Source organism: Myotis yumanensis, unplaced genomic scaffold (genome assembly GCF_028538775.1).
Source record: "Myotis yumanensis isolate MYYU_CA2020_CCGP unplaced genomic scaffold, mMyoYum1.0.hap1 SCAF_2, whole genome shotgun sequence".
Lineage (NCBI taxonomy): Eukaryota > Metazoa > Chordata > Mammalia > Chiroptera > Vespertilionidae > Myotis > Myotis yumanensis.
The window spans coordinates 103,139,757-103,163,012 of record NW_027223753.1 but is presented as its reverse complement, the minus strand read 5'-3'; the positions used below and the strand labels follow the sequence as shown (position 1 = coordinate 103,163,012).

The 23,256-nt window shown below is 46.0% G+C and overlaps 1 protein-coding gene and 1 pseudogene across 3 annotated transcripts in view; one reads left to right on the top strand and one right to left on the bottom strand.

Moving 5' to 3' along the window:
• Window positions 1–3,679: 3,679 nt before the first annotated feature.
• Window positions 3,680–7,015, top strand: LOC139002518 (pleckstrin homology domain-containing family G member 5-like; annotated as a pseudogene).
• An 8,939-nt stretch (window positions 7,016–15,954) lies between these two features.
• Window positions 15,955–23,256, bottom strand: part of PLS1 (plastin 1) — a 208,794-nt gene continuing 201,492 nt past the window's right edge. For all 3 annotated transcript variants that reach the window (XM_070405916.1, XM_070405914.1, XM_070405915.1), the window contains 2 exons: window positions 17,958–18,082; window positions 15,955–17,711 (listed from right to left, as the gene is read on the bottom strand). In XM_070405916.1, the coding sequence (XP_070262017.1) occupies window positions 17,576–17,711; window positions 17,958–18,082 (261 nt within the window). In that variant the 3' untranslated portion in view covers window positions 15,955–17,575. The remainder of the gene's footprint in view (window positions 17,712–17,957; window positions 18,083–23,256) is intronic.

Here is a 23,256-nt window from a genome sequence, read left to right as displayed (position 1 = left end):
GGATCAACAGGGCGGGCAGAGGGAGCAGTTATGGCTGCTCTCAGTCCTGTTCCCAGAGGCTCTGCTTCTCAGAACCCCAGCAACTGCTGCAAACCTCGGAGAGAAAGCTGCCCTCACGTTCCAACTGATGCCAGACAATCCCGCTTCTCCCATTTGAGTCTGAGTCCCTAGAGACTCGCCCGGATCTGGAGCTCAGAGTCTGAGACTCCCTCCTGATTGAAAACGACAACCGTGCCCTCAGCCACCAGCCCGCTTTGCGCGCGCACCTCCGCACCTTTGTATTTTCCACACTGCACCTCCTCTGAGCCTCGGTATGCTGTTCTCTTTCCTTCTAGTTGGAGATTCTCTCCTCAGCCAGCTTTCCTGTGGTTCTGGGTGATGTCCGTTCTGTCTTTTAGTTGTATTTTTGAAGTGGTTGTTTGCGGCAGCAATCTCCGGTGTTTACCTATGCCGCCATCTTGGTCTCTCCTAGTGAATCATTTTAGTCTTTTGTGGTTGTTGTTAATTTTCACCTGAGAATATTTTTTCCATTGCTTTTTCAGAGAGAGTGGAAAAAAGGGAGTCAGGGGTTGGGGGAAGAGAGAGAAAAGGAGGGAAGGAGAGAGAGAGAGAGACATTGACTGGTTCCCTCCTGAACTTACCCAGGCTGCGGCTGGGGAATGAACCTACAACTCAGGTACATGCCCTTTACCAGGAATCGACCCGAGACCCTTTGGTGTGCAGATCAATGCTCTAATCACTGAGAAAAACTGGCCAGTCCCATTTTAGCCTTAAAAAAACAAAAAACAAACAAACAAAAACTCTAGTAGATCATAAGTCTCCCCCTTATATACTGTTGGATTCAGTTCCAAGTTTGTGTATTTGGTGAAATGTCAAAGTTGCTCACTGTAAATTTGTGGCCAGTGAACACAGTGGTAACATGTTTGGGTTGGTGTGTGTGAGTTTACCCAGTAAAATTTTTACTCAGTAGCAGAACCACTCTAACCATGACCCATCCAAAAGTTCAAATGTTTGAGGATAAAAATTCAGATGGCTCAAAACTATACATACACTTTTAAGTCTACTCAAGCTTCTGGGTTTAGGTTATCCCCTCTGGACTTCCACAGGGGCTGGATTAATTTCCTAGAGTCAGGGGAATTCCGGCCTACTTTAGTGGACAGACCTACCAGGCATTCCAGAGTATTAGAGGGCTTTTCTTCCTTCAAAGTGATACATGGAGTTGGGGTGTGGACTCTTCCTTGTGGGTTCTTGTCCTACAAAATGTGAAGAATAAATTCATGGACTAAAAGATTTTATATAAAAAGGTGAAAGTTTATTGGAAGCATATTCAAACTCCTCCTGGGTCCCCAAATGTGAAAAGCCTGCTGTCTCTCTCTCTCTAAAATGGGGAAAAAATCTAAATCTTGTTCTGAGTCTCTTCGTCTCTGATTTATATATTCTGGTAGCTCTTTGTCTGAACATGACCCCTTCTAATTGGACTCTTTTTAATTGGCCATTCTTCTGCAGAGTATCAGTTTAAAAGATCAAAGCCCACCTGGTACCCCCCTTTTTCTCTCCCTCTTATCTTGCAACATTCTTCTATCCTCTGTGAATGTATGCCTTTCCCTTCCCCTTATCTTGTGACCTTTCTCTATCCTCTTAAAAGTAAGATAGGCATTCTGGTGGCTCTCAGCCCTCACCTATGCATTTCTCTCCCATGGACCACCCCCCTTATTCCCTGACTGCCTATCCTGTCTCTAAAATTCCTTTCTAAAATACTGGTAAGTCAGAGTTGCAACTGCATCCTGTTACTCAGAGTCTTAGAATCATCTCAGATGTAGCTTATTCTCTCTTGCCTCTATGGTACACTCTTTATCTAGCATAAAGCAGTCTTTATCTTGCATTTGTGATATGGAGACCATGATGGAGTTTTAATGAACAGTAGAATGCAAGATTCCATAGCACATTATTCAGAGCAACTCACCAAACCACAGATACAAAAGAAGAGCCATCTGCAACTCCAGTTGGAGAGGAGAAAATCCAGATTCGGATCTAGTCCTATAAGTAGAATAGATCCTATCTACGTCTCCAAGCTCTCTATTTCTCCTTCACTACTCCTAGGCCACATCTGACTGTTTCTTTTCCTGAAATTCCTACAAGACGCTTCCTGCATCAGAGCCTTTACACTTATTCCCTCTGTTGAACACTTAGCTCTGCCTCATCATTTATATTGTCTAAACTCACATCCTTAAAGAGGCCTTCCTTGACCACCCAAACTAAAATAATATTCACTCTAGTTCCCAAGTCAGTCTCTATCATGTTACCATTTTTTTTCTCCTACTACAGTTATCATTATCTAAAATTCCCGTTTATCACCTGTCTCTCTTCACTAGGATATAAGATTCATGAGGTCATATATTTTTCTTGACTGAATCTCCAGTGTCTAATGTCATACCAGGATCATAATAGGCAAATTTATCTTATTGGATTGGTTGATTCACTGTAATTACTTCCACACAAACTAAGTGTGTAGTAATATGAAGCTGGTCTCTATTAAATTTCTTCATGTTAAAAAACCATAGAACCACCTTCACTCTCCCAAAATAATCTAATAAGTGTTTTTTTTGTTTTAATAATTAGTTTTAAGCAATTATTTTTACAAACTAAATAATTAGGAATTTTGTTTTAGTATTTTTAATTTCTCCTTTCTGGAAAATAACCTTATAATAGACTAGAGGCCCAGTGCACGAAATCCATGCACAGGTAGGGTCCCTAGGCTGGCCGGTGATCAGGGCAAATCAGGGCCTTCTAGCTGCCAGCCAGGGCCTCCCTTCCCAGGCTGCCAGCTGCTGGCCAGGGCCTTCCTTCATTCCACACCACCCCCTAGTGGTCAGTGCATATCATAGCGAGCAATCAAACTCCTGGTCTCCCAGTTGAACTCCCAAGGGGACAATTTGCATATTAGGCTTTTACAGGAAGCCACCGCTTGCCAATATTGTCATGAGAGTGCACCAAGGAACTCAGAAGGCTGATGGACCTTGGGCATTAGCAGGGCTGGTGCTAAGCACCTCGTCTGTTGATAGTGGTGGCTCAAGGCAATTCCCTAACCTGATAATCCTTTATTGTTTACCAAAATTTACCTTTGATATGCCTGTATGTGTTGCCAAAGGGCACATGTGTGTTCAAGTAAATAAATAGTGGACCAGGCCAGAGTCAGTGTCTCTCTTCAAGAAAGGCTCCACCTGCCCCACAATGTCTTCTAAATTCATATTTCTTGTATAGCATTTTCATTTGTGCATTGGCCCCTCCTCAGATCCTAAAGCCTGCTGCAAAGGTTGCGGCATCTGGCACCCCAGACAGGGACTGGAGGAGAAGATTCGCCTGAGCAAAAAACAAAGTGAAAAAGGAAAAGTGGAAATTCACTGGAAAGGTGGGAAGTTCACTGCACACAAAGCCCATGACAGTATCGGAGTTGCGATCGTAAGTGGATGAGGACTTTTTTAATCAGCCAGGTTATGATGGGGAAGAATTTGAGTAAAAGGCAAAAACATCATTGTAAATTTTTAGTTTGCATGCTCAAGGATAAAGGAATTAATGTGTCAAAAGGTACTCTCTTAAATCAGGCTCATCAACTAGAGAAAATGGGGCTAACAGTCCTTTTACAAAAAGACTCTTTAATGCTTTGTCTGAAAATTACCATATGACGCCTTGGGACTGGCAGATTTTAGCTGAAACGACTTTAGACACCAGTCAGTGCTATGGAGAGCAGAATATGATGAGATCTGTAAACAAAAGGCTAAGATCTGGGCTGCATTCTGGCTGTAAGTCCCAGGCAATGTAAAACATCTGAAAGATCCATCAAAAGAACTCTGATTTATTAAGTCTTATCTATGTGTTATGCATGCTTGTCTGTTGATTATTGTTTTATCTGTCTTTGTTGTTTGGTTTAATTTGTTTATTGTTAGTCTATTAAGCATGCCTTTAATTTATCCTCATAGAAAAGAAACAATAGATGGCCAGGCCATTACTAAATTTCCCCAGAGCAAACAGAATGTGGGGGTGGGGAGAGAGAATATGATCAGTACACTGGCCAATAATACAAGCCCTAGGAAAATTCCCTAGACAAAGGGAGATAACTAAAAAAGGCCCCAGCCCATCCTATCTAATAAAAGACAAAAAGGGTAATTAACCGTACCTCCACTACACTTCCCATTGGCTAAACAGGGCAATATGCAAATTAACCGCCAACAAAGATGGCGGTTAATTTGCATATGTAGGCTCCAAGTGGTGGAGTGAAGCCAAACGGCTCGAAGCCAGCCGAGCAGCAAGGCCTCATGGCCTGGGATCAGCGAAGCCTGATGGAAGTCCTGTGTGTTCATGCACCCTGGGGGTGCAGAGGTCCCGTCCTAGGCAGAGGCTGATGGCACAACTTCTGACTCCAAGAAGTGGCCTGGGGGCTGGAAGGCGGCTCCTCTGACCTCAGTGCTGGAGTCCCGCCACTCCACCAGGAGAGGAGCAGAGAAAGGCCGGAGCCTCCCTCAAGGTGACCCGAAATCCCCACCCACACCAGGCAGGCCGCTGGGCCTGTGCATGGAGGACTCACCTCCAAGCCCAGCCGGTGGCCCTGCCGCAGCCATGGCACTCCTGGGTGCAGGCCCCAGCGGAACGCAGGGTGGCGGCGGGGGCGCCTTGAGTCCTGGGCTCCTTGCCTGCCTTATGCGGCTTCCTCCTGCTTCAGGGCCTTACCCTCCGAGGCCTCCTCCTCCCCAGCGCCCAGAACAGTGGACCCACCGAGGGTGCTCCCTGCTGGCCGAGGGGGTGAATGGAGCGGCGGGGACTCCCGAGTGAAGGGTTGCCCTGGGGAGGAGTCCCCACACCTCCACACACCCCTCCTGGAACTGCGCAGGCCTGGAGGTCGTGGGTGGGGGCGGGCACACATGTGCCTGGTGCAGTGGGACATGCTGGGGAGCCACCCACCTTCCGGGGCCTCCTCCTGCTTCAGGGCCTTGCCCTCCTGGGTGCAGGCTCCAGCTGGACACGGGGTGGTGGCGGGGCGCAATGAGTCCTGGGCTCCTCGCCTGCCTTCTGCAGTCTCCCCCTCCCCAGCTCCCAGAGCAGCGGACCCACCGAGGGCGCTCCCCGCTGGCCGAGGGGGTGAATGGAGCAGCAGGGACTCCTGGGTGAAGGGTCGCCTTGGGTAGGAGTCTGGACACCTGCACGCCCCGCTCCTGTTCAGCAACATCCCCAAGATTGTGCGTCCACCGTGGGCTGTGGGGCAGCGTGATGGCGCCGATGGTGGAGAAGGTGCTGCACACGCGGCCGCTGCTGCAGTTCGGGACCTCCTCAAAGGCTTCAAGATGCTCGGCTCCCTCTTCAAGCCCTACATCCGGTACTGCATGGAGGAGGAGGGCTGCATGGAGTACATGCGCAGCCTGCTGCACGACAACAACCTCTTCTGGGCCTAGGTGACGTGGGCTGAGAAGCACCAACAGTGCCAGCGGCTGAAGCTGAGTGACATGCTCGCCAAGCCCCATCAGCGGCTCACCAAGTACCCGCTGCTGCTCAAGTCGGTGCTGAGGAAGAGGGATGAGCCACGTGCCAAGGAGGCTGTCATCACCATGATCAGGTCCATGGAGCACTTTATCCACCACGTGAACGCGTGCATGCAGCAGCGACAGGTGGTGGAGGGTAGCAACGACGAGGTGGACAAGCTCCTGAAGGAATTTCTGCACCTGGACCTGACCCCGCCCATCCCTGGTGCCTCCCCGGAGGAGACGCGTCAGCTGCTATTGGAGAGCAGCCTGAGGATGAAGGAGGGAAAGGACAGCAAGATGGATGTGTACTGCTTCCTCTTCACTGACCTACTCTTAGTGACCAAGGCAGTGAAGAAGGCTGAGGGGACCAGGGTCATCAGGCCACCACTGCTGGTGGACAAGATCGTGTGCCGGGAGCTGTGGGACTCTGGCTCCTTCCTCCTCATCTACCTGAATGAGTTCCACAGTGCCCTGGGGGTCTACACGTTCCAGGCCAGCGGGCAGGCTCTGTGCCGGGGCTGGGTGGACTCCATTTACAATGCCCAGAACCAGTTGCAGCAGCTGCATGCGCAGGAGCATGCGGGCAGCCAGCAGCACCTGCAGAGCCTGGAGGAGGAGGAGGCGGAGCAGGAGGAAGATGAGGAAGACGAGGAGGAAGAGGAGGGTGGGGAGAGTAGCACTTCCGCCGCCAGCTCCCCCACCATCCTGCGCAAAAGCAGCAACAGCCTGGACTCCCAGCACTGCGCCTCAGAGGGCTCCACAGAGACCTTGGCCATAGTGGTGCTGGAGCCCGGGGAGAAGCTCTCCTCTCCCGAGTTCTAGGGCGGCCCCTTCAGCTCCCAGTCGGACGAGATGTCCCTCAGTACCACCGCCTCATCTGTCACACCGACCAGAGAGCTGCTAGTCCTGGGCCCCGAGGAGGGCAGCTCCTGCTCCATGGACTCCGCCTACGGCACCCTCTCCTCCACCTCCTTGCAAGACTTTGCGACCCCAGCCCTTGTGGTGGAGCCAGCGCCCTGGCCCCTAGATTTACCACAGGCCCCTTCACCCCCACCCTCGCCCCGCCTCCGCCGCCGCACCCCTGTCCAGCTGCTGCCCCACCTGCCCCACCTGCTCAAGTTAAAATCTGAGGCCAGCCTCCTGCAGCTGCTGGCAGGGGCCGCCACCCAGGGGGCGTCCCCAGCCCCCAGCTGCAGCCTGTCGGAACTCTGCTTGGCTGCCACAGCCACCGGCACTAGGACTCGGGGCTCCCCTCATGAAGCTGGGCCCCGCTGGAATTGCGGGGGCCACCAAGCCCTGACAGTGGCTCCCAGCTATCAGAGATGGAGGGCAGGACCACCTGCCTGGCGGGGGAGCCCAAAGGGCCAGCCAGGAGGAGCAGAGAGCTGCCCTCAGGGACCTCCCCCAGGGTCCAGCTTGAGCCGCCCCTAGGGATCTCTGCCCAGCACAGGAAGCTGACGCTGGCCCAGCTCTACCGCATCAGGACCACCCTGCTTGCTTAACTCCCAGGCCCTGAGCACAGCGTGGAGCAGCGCATGCCTGGAGGGCGAGGTGGGGGGCAGGAGCACGTGAGGCTGGTGCAGCAGGACTTGCTGGGGAGCCACCCGCCTTCCCGGGTGGGCCTCAGGCCCTGAAGGCTGCCCTGAAAGCCACACAAAGACAACCTGCTGCTGGAGGGCAGGCATGTGGTGCTCCGGGAAGATGCTGGAGGTAGGGAAGGAAAGTCATGGAAGGGAACAACTGCAAGTGGAGATCCCGAAGGTTCTGAAAGCAGAGGACCAGCTCCTTGCAGACCTGAATTCTGTGTGGGCTTTTTTCTGGGCCCTGTGGAAGGGGTTGCGAAACACAGGAGGAGGTGATGGACCGGGGCTGCGCCCAAGGAAGACTCCGAGGAAGCAACGTGTGGACAGGGCCAGGCGGAGCAGGCAGGCCCATGCAGAGCCCGCTGGAGCGCAGCCAGACCCCAAGGCGATCACCAAGCCAGGCCCCAGGGAGAAGCGAGCAGATGCCACTCCACTCGCTGGAGAAGACCATTGAGCAGAAAACTAAAGAAACCGATTTTACATCATTTCCCAGGTGGAGATCAGTTGGCATGTAAGCCCCTGACCAGTGCCCAGCCTCTCCTCTGTCTGTCTATCTCACTCTTAGGTACCATGTTCTTTGTTCTGTCTTAACTGCAACTCATTTTTAAACTAGATTGCTTTTAAAAGAAGACTAAATAAAGTTTCCCTTAAGTTATTTAGGCAGTGCTAGGGCTGCTGGGGGCTGGATTACAGACACAAACATGCAGGGGAGCCCGGCACCCAGCAGCCCCAAGCCCCGCTGAGGCGGTGTTGGGGCTGCTGGGGGCTTGATTGGAGACACAAACCAGCAGGCCTGGCACCTAGCAGCCCCAAGGCCCACCACCTCTGCCGGAAGCTGGTCCATCCTTGCTGCTTGACACAGTCGCTGCAGGAAAGAAACATCGGCACAGCATATGTTTCAAGGGACCTGGCATATATAGCGTACTGTTCTTAATATGTTTGCTCCCCTTAGCGCTATGTGTTTTAACCAAGGTCACCTCTCCAAGAAAGGTTGTTTCCCCAGGTAGGGATTTTTCCCTGAAGTTAGGGAGGGGATAAAACCCCTTAACTAAGTGCCAGGCAGGTAGTTAATCACTTTAACTACAAACAATCACGCTTAAGCTACATAATCTTTACTTCCTGGAATGGAGATAAGAAACGCCCTAACCTTTGCAATAGAAATGGACAGGATTAAAATCAACTGGTATAAATACAGATGTAACAAGACAATAAACACCAGAACTTCGCTGGAGATCCTAGCCAGAACTTGGCTGGAGATCCTGGCTAGAGATCCTGGCTAGGCTGCTGATCAACTGAAGGCTGTCTCCGTGTCATTCCTTCTTCGCCGACTCTGTCCACACCTTTGGGGACCCCTGGACCTGCTGGGGTTGGACCCCAACAGGCTCGGCACCCAGCAGCCCCAAGGCCCACCACCTCGGCGCTGGGGCTGCTGGGGCTGCTGGGGGCCTGATAGAAGACACAAACACGCAGGCGGGGGCCTGTACCCAGCAGCCCCAAGGCCCACCACCTTGGTGCTGGCGCTGCTGGGGCCCTGATCAAAGACACAGATCAGCAGCCCCAGCACCCAGCAGCCCCAAGCCCCCCCATCAAGGTGCTGGGGCTGCTGGGGGTATCAGAGACACAAACCCACAGGCCCGGCACCCAGCAGACCCAAGGCCTAAGGAACAGCAAGCTGAACGGTAGGAAGCAGCAAGCAGGTGGGCAGTAAGGAGGGAGGGGTCCCAGACAGCGAGAGGGCACAGGCTGGGCTAAGGGACCCCCCCACCCATCCCCAGTGCACGAATTTCGTGCACCGGGCCTCTAGTTAATTACTAAGTCTCTTGGTGATCCTGCAAAATGGACACCTGCTCTTAGGAGCATTCTTAAAAGTCTCATTTTTGCCATGTTTTTATTTCCCAGTCTGTCATTTGAAATTTGGAGAGATGAGACATTTCTCACAATTTAGGGACGCATCTGGGACTTCTATACCCATGAAGAGAAAAAGGCTAGTTTAAAAGGATAGCGCCTCACCCAATTTTGGGTGGCCTCTTGGCCTAAGCCCCATCTCTTCATGGATGCCATAGAAGAGGCAAAAAATTTAACTCAGCCTCTGCTTTTCTTTAGAAGATGGCAAAAATGACGCACACAAAAAATATACAGGCTGTGTTTGGGAAACAAGATTAATGTTTCCATGATAAAGGGCAGTTCTTGAATAGTACTGGACCACATTCCAAGATGGCCTCCCATATCCCGGGGGCACTCCTGTTTTATAAAGAAAAATAAAATAAAATAATACTTTAACATGAAAGCCACTGAAAGCCAGTGAGTTATCTCTGTTACAGAATTTACCAAGGAAAATGCCTTGGGTAGTAATAATTGGCTTTAAAATCTCAAAGTTGTTAAGGCAAAATATACATAACTAAAATGAAGGGTATATGGTAAATCTTTTTCAGTGGTAATTATATATGACTAAACATAGTTTTCCAAAGTCTTTGGTAACTTAAAACTTTGGAGTTTGCAGAATTAAATAATAAAAATTATTGAATATCTAGATATTTTAAAATAACAAGATACTGAAATATTAATCTGAGTTTGCCTCATATGAAAATTCTAAAGGATAGATTTGAATCTATTAATTGAATGTCATGTATTTTATTTGAAATATATGCTTAAAAATATGAATATATTACTAATCAGAAAAATGCTAAGTATTTAACTTGCCACCTGAGGCTTCTAAGAGTTAAAAGTTCAAATTAAGTTGGGAGAAATTATGGTTGTGATAGTAAATGCATGAAGTATAGAAATTCATTTTTGAAAAAAATAATTCTTGCGTTTTCTCTGAAAATTAGTAGTTCAAAATATATTATAGTCTTTATGTGTATGTGTGTCTGTCTACTATATGTGGTAAAATTTCAACCTAGGTATATAATATTTTATTGGCCTGATAAAAAAGGAGAATTAGCCCTGACCAGTTTGGCTCAGTGGATAGAGCATCAGCCTGCAGACTGAAGGGTCCCAGGTTCAATTCCGGTCAAGGGCATGTACCTTGGTTGCAGGCACATCCCCAGTGGGGGGTGTGCAGGAGGCAGCTGATCGATGTTTCTCTCTCATCGATGTTTCTAACTCTATCCCTCTCCCTTCCTCTCTGTAAAAAAATCAATAAGATATATTTTTTTAAAAAAGGAGGATTAATTCTATGGTCTGAACCAAATTTTTAATATTAAAGCCAGTTTAAATTTAATTGATATCTTTTAGAATGACAAAAAAATGATAAAATAATCTTTGGGTTCTGTATATTTAATAGTCTTTCCAAGTTAAATTTCAAGACTTTAACCGAGAGATAGCTTTGGGACATTTCAAGGGCCCTGGAATGATTCAAGGATTTATTCTCTCTTCTTAAGAGAAATATTTTTGAACTAAATTAGGCCGATCTAATATACTTGAAATCACATGAGAAGCTTTGTCAAATAAAAATTAATAATTGTGTTCTATTTATATACATACTAGAGGCCCAGTGCACAAAATTCGTGCACGGGGGCAGAAGGGTATCCCTCAGCCCGGCCTGCACCCTCTTGCAATCCGGGACCCCTCGGGTAGGGTCCCTAGGCCTGTCTGGTGATCAGGGCCTATCGAGGCTTTCCTTCCCCAGGATGCTGGCAGCTGGCCTCAACCCCACCACTACCATTGCTTGCCATCTGTGCAACACTGCCCCCCCCCCCTCCCCTGCCACCTGTCACCTCCCTCTGTGGACAACAAGCGTGGGGTGTGATCGCTTGGCTGGCCTGGGCCTCCCTCTGCAGGGTGATCACTGGCCAGCCCCGCAGACCTGCCACAGCGTCACTGGCCGGTGTCCTGGGCCTTCCTCTGCAGGGTGATCATGGGGTGATGGCAGGGCCCCCCTGCCCAATCGCATTGCACCCATCTTAGCTGGCCTGGCACCAGTGCGTGTCATAGTGTGGTCGTCTGGAAGGTCGTCAGATTTGCATATTACACTTTTATTATTATAGATATTTTAAATGTTATAAAGGTTTCAGCCTCTAAGCTTAGCAGGACAAGGTTGCTGAATACTTCTTAAGCAAAACCAGAATATTCAGCAGTGAAATTTCAAAACAGGAGAATACATAATGCCTCAGACCCCCACCCAGCCCTGCTTTTCAGATTGGCTGGGGGGGGGGGGGGGGGGGGGGAGGGGAGAGTAGGGTGGCTCCTGTACTTCATGGGTCAAATACATAAGTTTGCTTACTTCACTTTTTCAATAAAGGTGCCTACTTTAATTACTTAATAAGTTAGCTTTTCACAATATAATCAAAGTCTCATATAAACTCATTTATATGTGAAGCCAATATTTTTTTATGAGGAACTGGTTCTACTAAAGTCCAAAATAAAGTTTGCATACATATGCAAATGAGCACTAGCCAAAAAGAATGCTGTTTAAAAGTAAATTTAAGCTTAAAAATAAGAAATTTAAAAATCTCTTCCACTACTATTTACAAAGTAAACTAAAAGCTATTATTCAAGCATTAAACCTCACCATTAATTCAAGCATTAAATCTCACCATTATGGGGCTGGCCAGTGATCACCCTGCAGAGGGAGGCCCAGGCCAGCCAAGCGATCACACCCCACGCCTGTTGCCTCACCATAAGTAAAAAGAAAGTTACTTTTACTTGAAACGTGTGCATTGCAGTATTGGCCAGCATATTTCTCCCCTACTTGTTTTTCTGGGAGACACCAAGTTAGTTGTTCTGCTTAAAAGAAAGCCAAAATCTTTAATGTAGCAATTTATGGCAAGCCCACAGGAAAAGCAGACTTTAGCAATGCTTACCCAATTACAAAAGAAACTCCCTAAATGGGGCTTAGAGATTGCTTTGGAAAAAATACAGAGGGAAATGCCCCTCAAATAGCTAGGAACTGTAATTAAAAATCAGTATATTAGGCCTCAAAAGGTAGAAATACAAAAGGATTGCCTTAAAACTTTAAATGACTTACAGAAATTACTAGAGGCCCAGTGCACAAAAATTTGTGCACTCAGAGGGGGGGAGGGGGGTCTCCCAGCCCGGCCTGTGCCCTCTCGCAGTCTGGGACCCCTCGGGAGATAACTACCTGCTGGCTTAGGCCTGCTCCCGGGTGGCAGAGGGCAGGCCCAATCCCTAAGTGCAGCCCCTGGTCAGGCTCAGAGCAGGGCCGATTGGGGAGTTGGGGCGCCGCCCCATCATGCACAGAGCAGGGTGGATCGGGAGGTTGCAATGCCACCCTCAGTCACACTCAGGGTAGGGCCAATCAGGGGGTTGGGGCGCTGCCCCCTGTCACTCACAGAGCAGGGCTGATCAGGGGGTTGGGGCGCTGCCCCCTGTCACTCACAGAGCAGGGCCAATCAGGGGGTTGGGGCGCTGCCCCCTGTCACTCACAGAGCAGGGCCCATCAGGGGGGTTGGGGCTCTGTACCCTGTCACACACAGAGCAGGGCCGATCAGGGGGTTGAGGAGCTCCCCCCGTCACTCACAGAGTAGGGCCGATAGGAGAGTTGGGGCACTGTCCCCTGTCACACACAGAGCAGGGCGGATCAGGGGGTTGGGGCGCTGCACCCTGTCACGCTCAGGGCAGGGCCAATGGGGAGGTTATGGCTCTACCCTGTCACACACAGAGCAAGGCCCGTGGAGGGGGGTTGGGGCGCCACCCTCTATCACCCACAGAGCAGGGCCGATCAGGGGGTTAGGGCGTCGCCACTTTCACACTCAGGGCAGGGCCGATGGAGAGGTTATGGCTCTACCCTGTCACACACAGAGCAGGGCCAATCAGGGGGTTGGTGCGCTGCACCCTGTCAAACACAGAGCCGCAGGGCAATCAGGGGATTGGGGAGCTCCCCCCTATCAGGCACAGAGCAGGGCTGATCAGGGGGTTGGCGCGCCTTCCCCTGTCACGAACAGAGCAGGGCGGATAGGGAGGTTGTGGCCCCGCCCCCTGTCACACACTGAGCCGCAGGGCGATCAGGGGGTTTTGGGCGCTGCCCCCTGTCACGCTGATCCCGGTGCTGGGAGGCATATTACCCTTTTACTATTTAGAATAGAGGCCTGGTGCATGGGTAGGAGCTGGCTGGTTTGCCCTGAAGGGTGTCCTGGATCAGGGTGGGGGTCCCCACTGGGGTGCCTGGCCAGCCTGGGTGAGGGGCTGAGGGCTGTTTTCCAGCTGGCGAGTGACTGTCGCTTCCAACCGCTCCTTGTTTTCTTTTTCTTTTTTTTTTTAATTCTGGGCTAGCTTTAGCTCTGAGGCCTCACTGCTGAAAACATCGATACAATGTTGCGGTCCGGCTGGCTTTCAGTCCAGCTGGTTTCTGGGGTTTTGTTTAGCTTTTTATTTGCAACATAGTACATAGTTGCTTAGAGTTGCAGCTGAGAGGCCGGCAAGTTAGGCGGGGAACGTTGGAGTCCGCAGTCACTGGAGCAAGCAAGCCTCCCTGTTCGCTTCAGTGCATGCTTGCCGGCTGCCATCTTGGCTGCCAGTTAATTTGCATAAGGATATGCTGATTAGCCAATGGGAAGGGTAGCGGTCGTACGCTAATTACCATGTTTCTCTTTTATTAGTGTAGATTAGGAAACATTAAGACCTTATCTAAAAATCTCTAAGGAAGAAATGACAAATTTATTCAATATACTTAGGGAATCCTAAGGAAGCTTTTATTAAGTGTATGCAAAGACCTATAGAATCATTTTCTAATTTCATGGCTCACCTCACTCGAGCAGTGAGATGGCAAATACAGCATATAATAGCAGTTTGCAAACATCTAAAAAATATAAATGCCAAGTGGTTTGGGATCATCTAGTAAATCCTATCTTTCCTAAACCAAGGACACGTAAAGAGTAAATAATTTGCATTTGCCTCCCTAAACAAAGGGTAAATAGTTTATGTCAATATACTCAAGGAGACTGATAGCAGAGAATCCAACTAGTGTCATTTGCTGTCCACACCCAAGAACAAATGAAGTTAGAAAATAAACCTTATTTCAGACTAATTTAAATCGGCAAATTGAAATAAGTGAATATTCAGGAGAACTTACTTGTCACCTACTAAAAAACAAGTCACTACAATTTTTATATTACACCCCTATTATTTATACCAAAAAGTACTAGACAGGAATCTATTCCTGGAGCATTAACTATTTTTACTGATGTTTTGTCTAATGGTAAAGCTGCTTATCATGCAATGGATTCAGACTGAGTCATCCAGACTAGTCACACTTCTATACAAAGGACTGAATTAGAAGCTAACAAGGCTGCACTACAGAATTTCCAAGAGCCTCTTATTATTTCTGATTTTTGCCTTTGCTGCTGGCCTGGTAAACAAAATCGAGATTGCTCATTTAAAATGGCTCAGTGACCAAAGTCTATTTATACTATTTAAACAGGTACAGCAAATTGTACAGCAAAGACAATATCCCTTTTATATTACTCATATCAGGGCTCATACCACCCTGCCTGGTCCTTTAACAAAAGGAAATGCATACTTTATTACAACAGGCACATTACGGGAATACCATTATAGAATGCCAACATCAGTGGCTACAATCCCAACTTGAAAAACAAAAAGGGAGAATAGTGATGCTGGAGAAATCTTCTGTAGTAGACTACACCAAGCCTTAATTATCTTAAATTTTTTCACTTGTAATGCTGATGGCAAGACACCTATGGCATTACATTGGTGTCAGAATAAACCAAAGGAAAATGGTTTGGTTAAATGGAAAAATCCTGAGTCTGGTTTATGGAAGGGTCCCAACCCTTTGTTAACCTTTGGTTGAGGATATGCTTGGGTATTTCCAGAAAATCCCTGCAGACAAATGACTACTCCAGCCACAGATAGCAGTAGCCCCAAGCAACACACTGAAGATAAGGAATTGGGAGGAGAACAATACAGATGACAAACAGTCTGGAGATGACCTGGGGGATGGTAAAGAAGACAGTCCAGAACAAGAACCCCGAGAACACCTAAGAATGTTTTCCTGGCCATGCTAGCAGTCATCAGTTGTGCGACAGTACAGGTTGCTCTGGACAAAGCCAGAGAAGGTCAGACCTGCATTTTCATTGCCCACCATTTGTCCACCATCCAGAATTCGAACATCATTGATGTCATGTCACAGGGGACAGTGATTGAGAAGGAGACCCATAAAGAACTGATGGCCCAGAAAGGAGCCTACTACAAACTAGTTCCTTAGATGCCTGGCAGCAATTTAAAAAGGTCATGAAAAAACTCAATCCTTTTCATTGGATCTCCCTACATCTGACTTTTTAGCATAACCACTATTGTCTGTCTCATTCTTGTTCTTATATGTTTATTTCTAGTCTGCAGATGTGGAATGAAGAGTCTTAAAAGGACTCAAGCCCAACAGACTGCACACACTTTTCAAGATTTATTAAGAAAACAAAAAGGGGGAGATGCGGGAAGCCACTGCCTGCCAATATTGTCACCAAGGAATGCAGAAGGCCGATGGACCTTGTGCGTTAGCAGGGCTGACACTAAGCACCTCGTCTGTTGAGATAGTGGTGGCTCAAAGCAATTCCCTAACCTGATAATCCTTTTACTGTTTACCAACCTTTATCCTTGATATGACTGTATGCATTGCTAAAGGGAAAATGTGTATTCAAGTAAATAAATAGCGGACCAGGCCAGAAGTCGGTGTCTCTCTTCAAAAAAGAGGCTCCACCTGGCCCACAATGCCTTCTAAATTCATATTTCTTGTATAGTATTTTCATTTGTGCATCAGCCCCTCCTTCTGATTCTAAATCCTGCCACAAAGGTTGTGGCAGGCTTTTATTTATATAGATTAATTTTCAGGGTTCTATATTTTGATTTAAATAAAATAAATACTGACACATTTGTACATACACAGAATTTTTATTAAATATACTTTGTGGGAAAAAACACCCTGAAGTGCTAAATTTCATGTAAATCAGATAACTTAGTAAATATATGGTGAAAAAAATCAAAAGGGGAAACATGATTTAAATAATCTCACAAAAGAGCAAGAACATATCTTAATCATCATATAGGGGAAAAATCATCAAAATATAAAAGGAAAGGAAATCTCTCTTGTAGAAGAATATACTTCATAGTTCCACCTGTTCATAATTTCAGTTAAACATTCTAAACACAAGGTAAAAAGGGAAGTTAGACTTCTCATTCATACTGACATAAAGTGACAGTATGTTTGTTGCACAGCAGTTTCACTGGTACTGACAGTGGAAGATGAATAAAGCAGATTTCTGAATTCAACTGTTAGTAAAGAATCTCTCCACTCCTAAAAATTCAGACAAAAATAGGTCTCAGACTTAGTTGTTCCTAAGTATCCCAAGCATTCACCAAACATTGCCAACTTGTAGGAGGCTGCAGAAAAAAAACATGAAAATGCTCTATGTTAAAAAATACTTTGTGTTACTTTTTTGCTAAAGAGATTCAGTAGGCATGTTCTAAATTATTTAGGGCTTCAGTAGAGATCAAAATTAGCATCTGTAACATGAAGCTAACATTATAGCATCAACATATCTTGAAATCCTCTAGCCAATGTTTGGCTCTAAATATTTGGAAGAAGTCAGTCACAAATTACCATATGCACATCAAAAATGAATATTTCTAAAAGAAATTTTCATGTACCAAATAGCTACAAACTGAAAAGTACACACAGTGGGGGCACAATAAATACTTATTGATTGGCTGACTTACCAATTATACATACTATTTAAGAAAACTCAGGTAATTCGGTGCAAAATATACACATACACACACATATTTCCCTAATAACATCCTGCCAACATATGTATGCTGCCTGTCATTACCAAACTAGCATATATAAAGTATGAATGGAGTTGAAATTAAGTTTTAAGTAAAAAGCTCTGGCTTCTTACATAAGAGAATAAACTTTGGGATTTCTTCAGGAGTTAGTTCTCATATGTAAAAAAATTTAATGTTGCTAGAACAATACTTGTCACTTCAAAGTTTTTTGTTTGTTTTTGTGGCAGCGATGGGATCACTTAAAAGTTTTAGACAATATAGAAATTTACAGAAAAGTTAAAGCTTAGACCACTGCACATAGAGGGAAAAAACAAAGTGATGAAACTGAATTATGACTTTTAATGTATTTATGATCAAAATTAACACAAATCAAAATACATTTCACAGGACTTGCAAAAAAAATTTTGTATTGATCTTTCTGAACCATGAAAAAGAATAAATTAGTCTTGTTTTAATGAGAATTTCTGGAAATGAAAATAATCGCAAAATATCGGCTTGATGATGAACATATTCTATTATCAGTAAATACTAGTAAATTAATTGTGTTATCCAAAAAGGTCGACAAACTCTAACTAGCATGAATAGGATATTGAATTCATTAATGAATTTTACAATTGTTTTGAGCATACAAGTAATCTTTGCTTTTATACCTACTACATTTCAAAATTCTGTAAACTGTGAGGCATTCAATGTGTTAATGTGGCAGAAAATCATATTAAATGTTTATTTTATTCTGTTCAGTCCTTTTCCCATTAAGCATGCAAACACCGTCATGACCATCTTTGGTTTCACTTCTACGAGGTCGTCAGGTAAGGCATATATCCTGGCACCAATCTTTCGAGCAACTGAAATGGCGTATCTTTAAAAAACAAGAAAAATATCTTGTTATTTGTTATCTACTGTGTTTTCACTTAATATACGTTATTAATGAAATATTTTTATAAGATTTAACTTTACAAAAAAGTTAAGGTTATGAGTAGTTAAATCATATTTCCTTTACAAATTGTATTTAAAAATGTGAATTTTAAGGACATATTAACCTCACCTGTATGGATTTAAGAATTTAAAGAGCCACTATGTTCTAATACAAATAATAAAAGCTTACTTAGCATTGTTCAGCTTGTCTTCATCAGAAAAGTCTTCTCTCTTTATCATTTCTTGACGAACTGCATTTGGTGCAATGGCATCTATTAAATCTAGGACAGGTAAACTAGTGCTAATAGATTTGTCCTAGAAAATAAAGAATAGATGAAAATTCATATCAGACCAGAAGGTCATGACCACAAAACTAAAAGCAATTTATAAACTTTCTTTACACTCAACATTCAGCTTCTCTGCAACTGGCACACATCACAAATCATTGAAAATACACTTTTCCTCCCATCTTTACAGAGCTTACAGTGTAGAGAGCTGTCATCTTCCTGAAGTTGTGGATGTGACAGTTACTAAAGTATGCTAACTACAGTATTCGTTCTGTAAAAAATAAACAACTTTTGAAAGGGAGTAGGAGATGAATTTCAAATAAATAGTTTTGCAAGTTCTAGTAATAATATATATTTTTAGACCATGAATTCCTAAGCCTTACTTAATTTTTTCAAAAAGAAAAATGATGCCCTAGCCCGTGGTCGGCAAACTGCGGCTCGCGAGCCACATGCCGCTCTTTGGCCTCTTGAGTGTGGCTCTTCCTAAGCCTTAGGAGTATCCTAATTAAGTTAATAACAATGTACCTACCTATATAGTTTAAGTTTTAAAAATTTGGCTCTCAAAAGAAATTTCAATCATTGTACTGTTGATATTTGGCTCTGTTGACTAATGAGTTTGCCGACCACTGCGCCAGTTTGGTTTAGAGGATAAAGTGTTGGCCTGTGAACTGAAGGGTCCCAGATTTGATTCCAGTCAAGGGCACATGCCCGGGTTGTGGGCTCAATCCCCAGTGGGAACTTGCAGGAGGCAGCCAATCCATGATTCTCTCTCATCGTGGATGTTTCTATCTCTCCCTCTTCCTTCCTCTCTAAAATCAATAAAAATATATTTAGAAAAAAAAAGAAAAGAAAGAAAAATGATAATGGAAAGGAACTAACATTTACAAAAGTATTTTTCTTGTTGTTTTACATGTTTAGCTTATTTAATCCTTCTAACAGTCTGGTATTCAAGAAATTATAATCTCTCTTTTAAAGATGAAGAATATAAAGTTCACAGAGCTCCTCCAGTGATTTTTCCATACAACCAATACTAGTAAGTACAGAATCGCTATTTGAATCCATAACTGCCCCTCTCAAGATTCTCTTCATTGTTGACGTTACCTCCCAGACAAACTAAAAATGGATAACTAAGTTTTAGTGGCTACAGCACTGCAGTTGAAGTTAGAAATCCTTGTCTGAATTGATTTTACCACTTACCAATATAAATTATCTATTCTGTCTCTCAGCTTGAATGGTGGCCACTATTGTTTGCCTATCCAGAATCCATTCCTTACTACTTTCTCCATCCTAACAGAACTCACATTTTTGCTCTGTATCCATACCCCCCACACATGGAAATGTGCTCCAAGGAAGGCTGATCCCTTCCACAGTTCCAGGGGTGTTCTGAATTAGTCTAGGCCAGGGGTGGGCAAACTTTTTGACTCGAGGGCCACAATGGGTTCTTAAACTGGACCGGAGGGCCAGAACAAAAGCATGGATGGAGTGTTTGTGTGAACTAATATAAATTCAAAGTAAACATCATTACATAAAAGGATACGGTCTTTTTTTTTTTTTTTTTTTAGTTTTATTCATTTCAAACGGGCCGGATCCGGCCCGTGGGCCGTAGTTTGCCCACGGCTGGTCTAGGCCATGCATTTTGAGGTTGGGATGATCAAATTACTCTTTTATGTATAAAGCAGAAATATAATAATATCCATGTTCTTAAAATTTCACAGGGAAGGGGTGTTTAGGAAGAAAATGTATAGAAAGACTCCTTGAGTGAATAAACACACACTGAAAAATACTAGTCTAAGCCACATTAATTTAATTTGGGCTTAATTTAATTTAATGTGAGGCCCTTACTATTCGGGAAGAATTATGAAAAGCCAGCAAGCCCTCCTCCTGGATGTGAATAAGAGGATAACATCTCTGTAAGCAGGAGCTATCCTATGATCAAGAGGAGAATCAGCTTTAGGGTGAAGTTGGCACTTTAGATGGCAAAGCAGAGATGGACAAAAACTTAAGTCCTGAACGACATTCTTCAGTGACTGGCTCAACCAACCTTGAAGTCAATCCTACACCTCTGGATTTCTGCTCTTGTTCTGTCTCTTTTCCTTTGGTTTAAACCACTTTAAACTTGATTCTGTTATTGAAGTCAAAAGTATTCTTTCCTAATTACTACAATGGGAATGTCACAGGAATCCTGGGAATATTAAGATTATATACGTGAAAGCTTCCAGTATAGTTCCTAGCCAAATGTCATTCTTAATAAATGTTACATGAAACAATTTGAAGTATGTGAAACTGAGTAACAGTCTGCTCTCTTTGGGTCATGATCTAGGAGCCACTGCATTTATTAATTTTAGAAAAGTTTATATTCTTCATATTCAGGAATGCTTATTATATGAAACACTTGGGGGTAGAAGTAGAGGGATAAAAATAGAGTCCTTCAGTCTGTCTCCTGGTAGTAATTGGGATCTGTTTTTTGTCATCTTCTCTATTTCTGAAAAATTCTCACACCTGTTTTCTCAATGTGTATTCTGCAAACCACCTACATGAACATCACCTGAGGTGCTTGTTAAAAGCACAAATTTATCCCTATACTCAAATTAATGAGTCTGTAGATGGGGCTAGGAATCTACACTTTTAATAAGCTTTATAGATGTACATTGTTATACTTTCTAATATTAAACTTAACACTTATATAATCCTATCTAATAATAGACAAACATGGTAATTGACCATACCTTCGCTATGCCTCCCATTGGCTAATCAGCATGATATGCAAATTAACCACCAACAAAGATGGCGGCTAATTTGCATACTGCAGCAGGGTGGGACAGCGCCATCCCACCTGCCCTGCCGCCATCTGGGCCTACTATCTGTGACCCGGGGCGGCAGGCATTCTGTGTGCGACCTGACCCCGGGGCAGCTGGGCAGGGCAGCAAAGGCTTGAAGGTGACTCCGGCCTGAGAGAAGACCTGGGTCCCAGGTGCTGGAGGAAAACTGGTGCTGGCAGCCAGGGAAGGGAAGGCCTATTGCATGAATCTTTTCGTGCAACAAGCCTCTAGTCCTATATAATAAAAGGCTAATATGCATCGACCGAACGTCAGAATGACTGGTTGCTATGATGTGCACTGACCACCAGGGGGAAGACACTCAATGCAGGACCTGCCCTCTGGTGGTCAGTGCACCAGAAGCTGGGCTCAAGGCTGGCAAGCACAGCGGCAGTGGCAGGAGCCTCTCCCGCCTCCGTGGCAGTGCTAAGGATGTCTGACTGCAGGCTTAGGCCCGCTCCCCGATGGGGGCCATCAGTCGGATATCTCCCAAGGGCTCCCAGACTGTGAGAGAGCGCAGGCCAGGCTGAGGGACCCCCCTCCCGAGTGCACAAATTTTGTGCACCAGGCCTCTAGTTCTATAATAAAATTATAATTTCTATGTGTTTGCTTTTCATAATATTTCTGTGGTGATTCAAAAACAGACAAGTGGCTTAATTGTGCTGTATTTTGATTACTTATTTACATATTTATGAGGTTTTTTTTAAGTTTGGGAAAAACTGTTTTGATTTGTTTTTTAGCTTTCTGAGGTATAACTGACAAAGTTGTAAGATATTTAAAGTGTAAATTTGATGCTATACTTTGTGAAAGAATTCCTCCCACCTAGTTAATTAACACAACCATTACCTCACATATTTCTCTCTCTCTCTCTCTCTCTCTCTCTTTCTCTCTCTCTCTCTCTCTCTCTCGTGCACTAGAGGCCCAGTGCACAAAAATTTGTGCACTCGGGGAAGTCCCTCAGCCCGGCCTATGCCCTTTTGCAGTCTGGGACCCCTTGGAGGATGTCCACCTGCTGGCTTAGGCCTGCTCCCTGGGGGATCGGGCCCAAGCTGGCAGTCAGACATCCCTCTGGTAGCCTGGCAGCCCTTAGGGGATGTCCACTTGCCAGCGGGGAGCAAGCCTAAGCTGCAGTCGGACATCCTTAATGCTGCCAAGGAGGCGGGAGAGGCTCCCACCACCACCGCTGTACTGGCAGCCGTCAGCCTGCCTTGTGGCTGAGCAGAGCTCTCCTGCATTGAGCGTCTGCCCCCTGGTGGTCAGTGTGTGTCATAGTGACCAGTCATTCCCAGTCATTCTGCTGTTAGGGTCAATTTGCATATCACCCTCTTATTATATAGGATAGAGGCCTGGTGCATGGGTGGGGGCCGGCCGGTTTGCCCTGAAGGGTGTCCCGGATCAGGGTGGGGGTCCTCCCTGGAGTGCCTGGCCAGCCTGGGTGAGGGGCTGATGTGTGTTTGCAGGCTGGTCACACCCCCTTCAGGGAGGGGGGCCCCCACTGGGATGCCTGGCCAGCCTGGGTGAGGGGCTGATGGCTGTTTGCAGGCTGGTCGAGCCTCCCCCCAGTGGGAGCCTCCCCCTTCACCCCATGGAGGTTTGGCCAGTCTGAGTGAGGGGCTGAGGGCCGTTTTCAGGCTGGCCAAGGCCCCCGGCGACAGAAGCTCCCAGCCTCTCCTTTTTTTCTTTTTTTCTTTTTCTGGGATTTATTTACCTTCTATAATTAAAACTTCGTTGCCTTGAGAGGAGCTCAGAGCCGGCCATGGCAGGTGGGAGGGAAGCCTTCTGCTTGCTCCAGCTTCATGGCCACGGACTGCTGAAAGCAGGTATCTGGGGTTTATTTACCTTCTATAATTGAAACTTTGTTGCTTTGAGTGGAGCTCAGAGCCTCCGTGGCAAGCGGGAAGCTTGGCTTCCTCCATCATTGGGGCAACAAAGCCTCCTGCTTGCTCCAACTCTGTGGCTGCTGGCCGCCATCTTGCTTGGGTTAATTTGCATATAGTTGCTCTGATTGGCTGGTGGGTGTGGTTTAAGGCATAGCGAAGGTACGGTCAATTTGCATGTTTCTCTTTTATTAGTGTAGATATATCTACACTAATAAAAGAGAAACATGCAAATTAACCATCACTCTGCCGCACACAGCAGCCAATCAGAGCGATTATGTAAATTAACCCAACAAAGATGGTGGTTAATTTGCATACACAGGCATGAAGCGAATACTGAAGATGACTGAAGATGGCGGTGGCTACAGAGCTGGAGCAAGCAGGAGGCTTGGGTTGCTCCTGGTGACAGAGGAAGCCAAACTTCCTGCCGGCCCTGGACTCCACTCAAGGAGTGGCTGGAGGTCTGGGTCCCCAGGGGTGACACAGGCTTCCAGCCCGCCCTGGGCTCC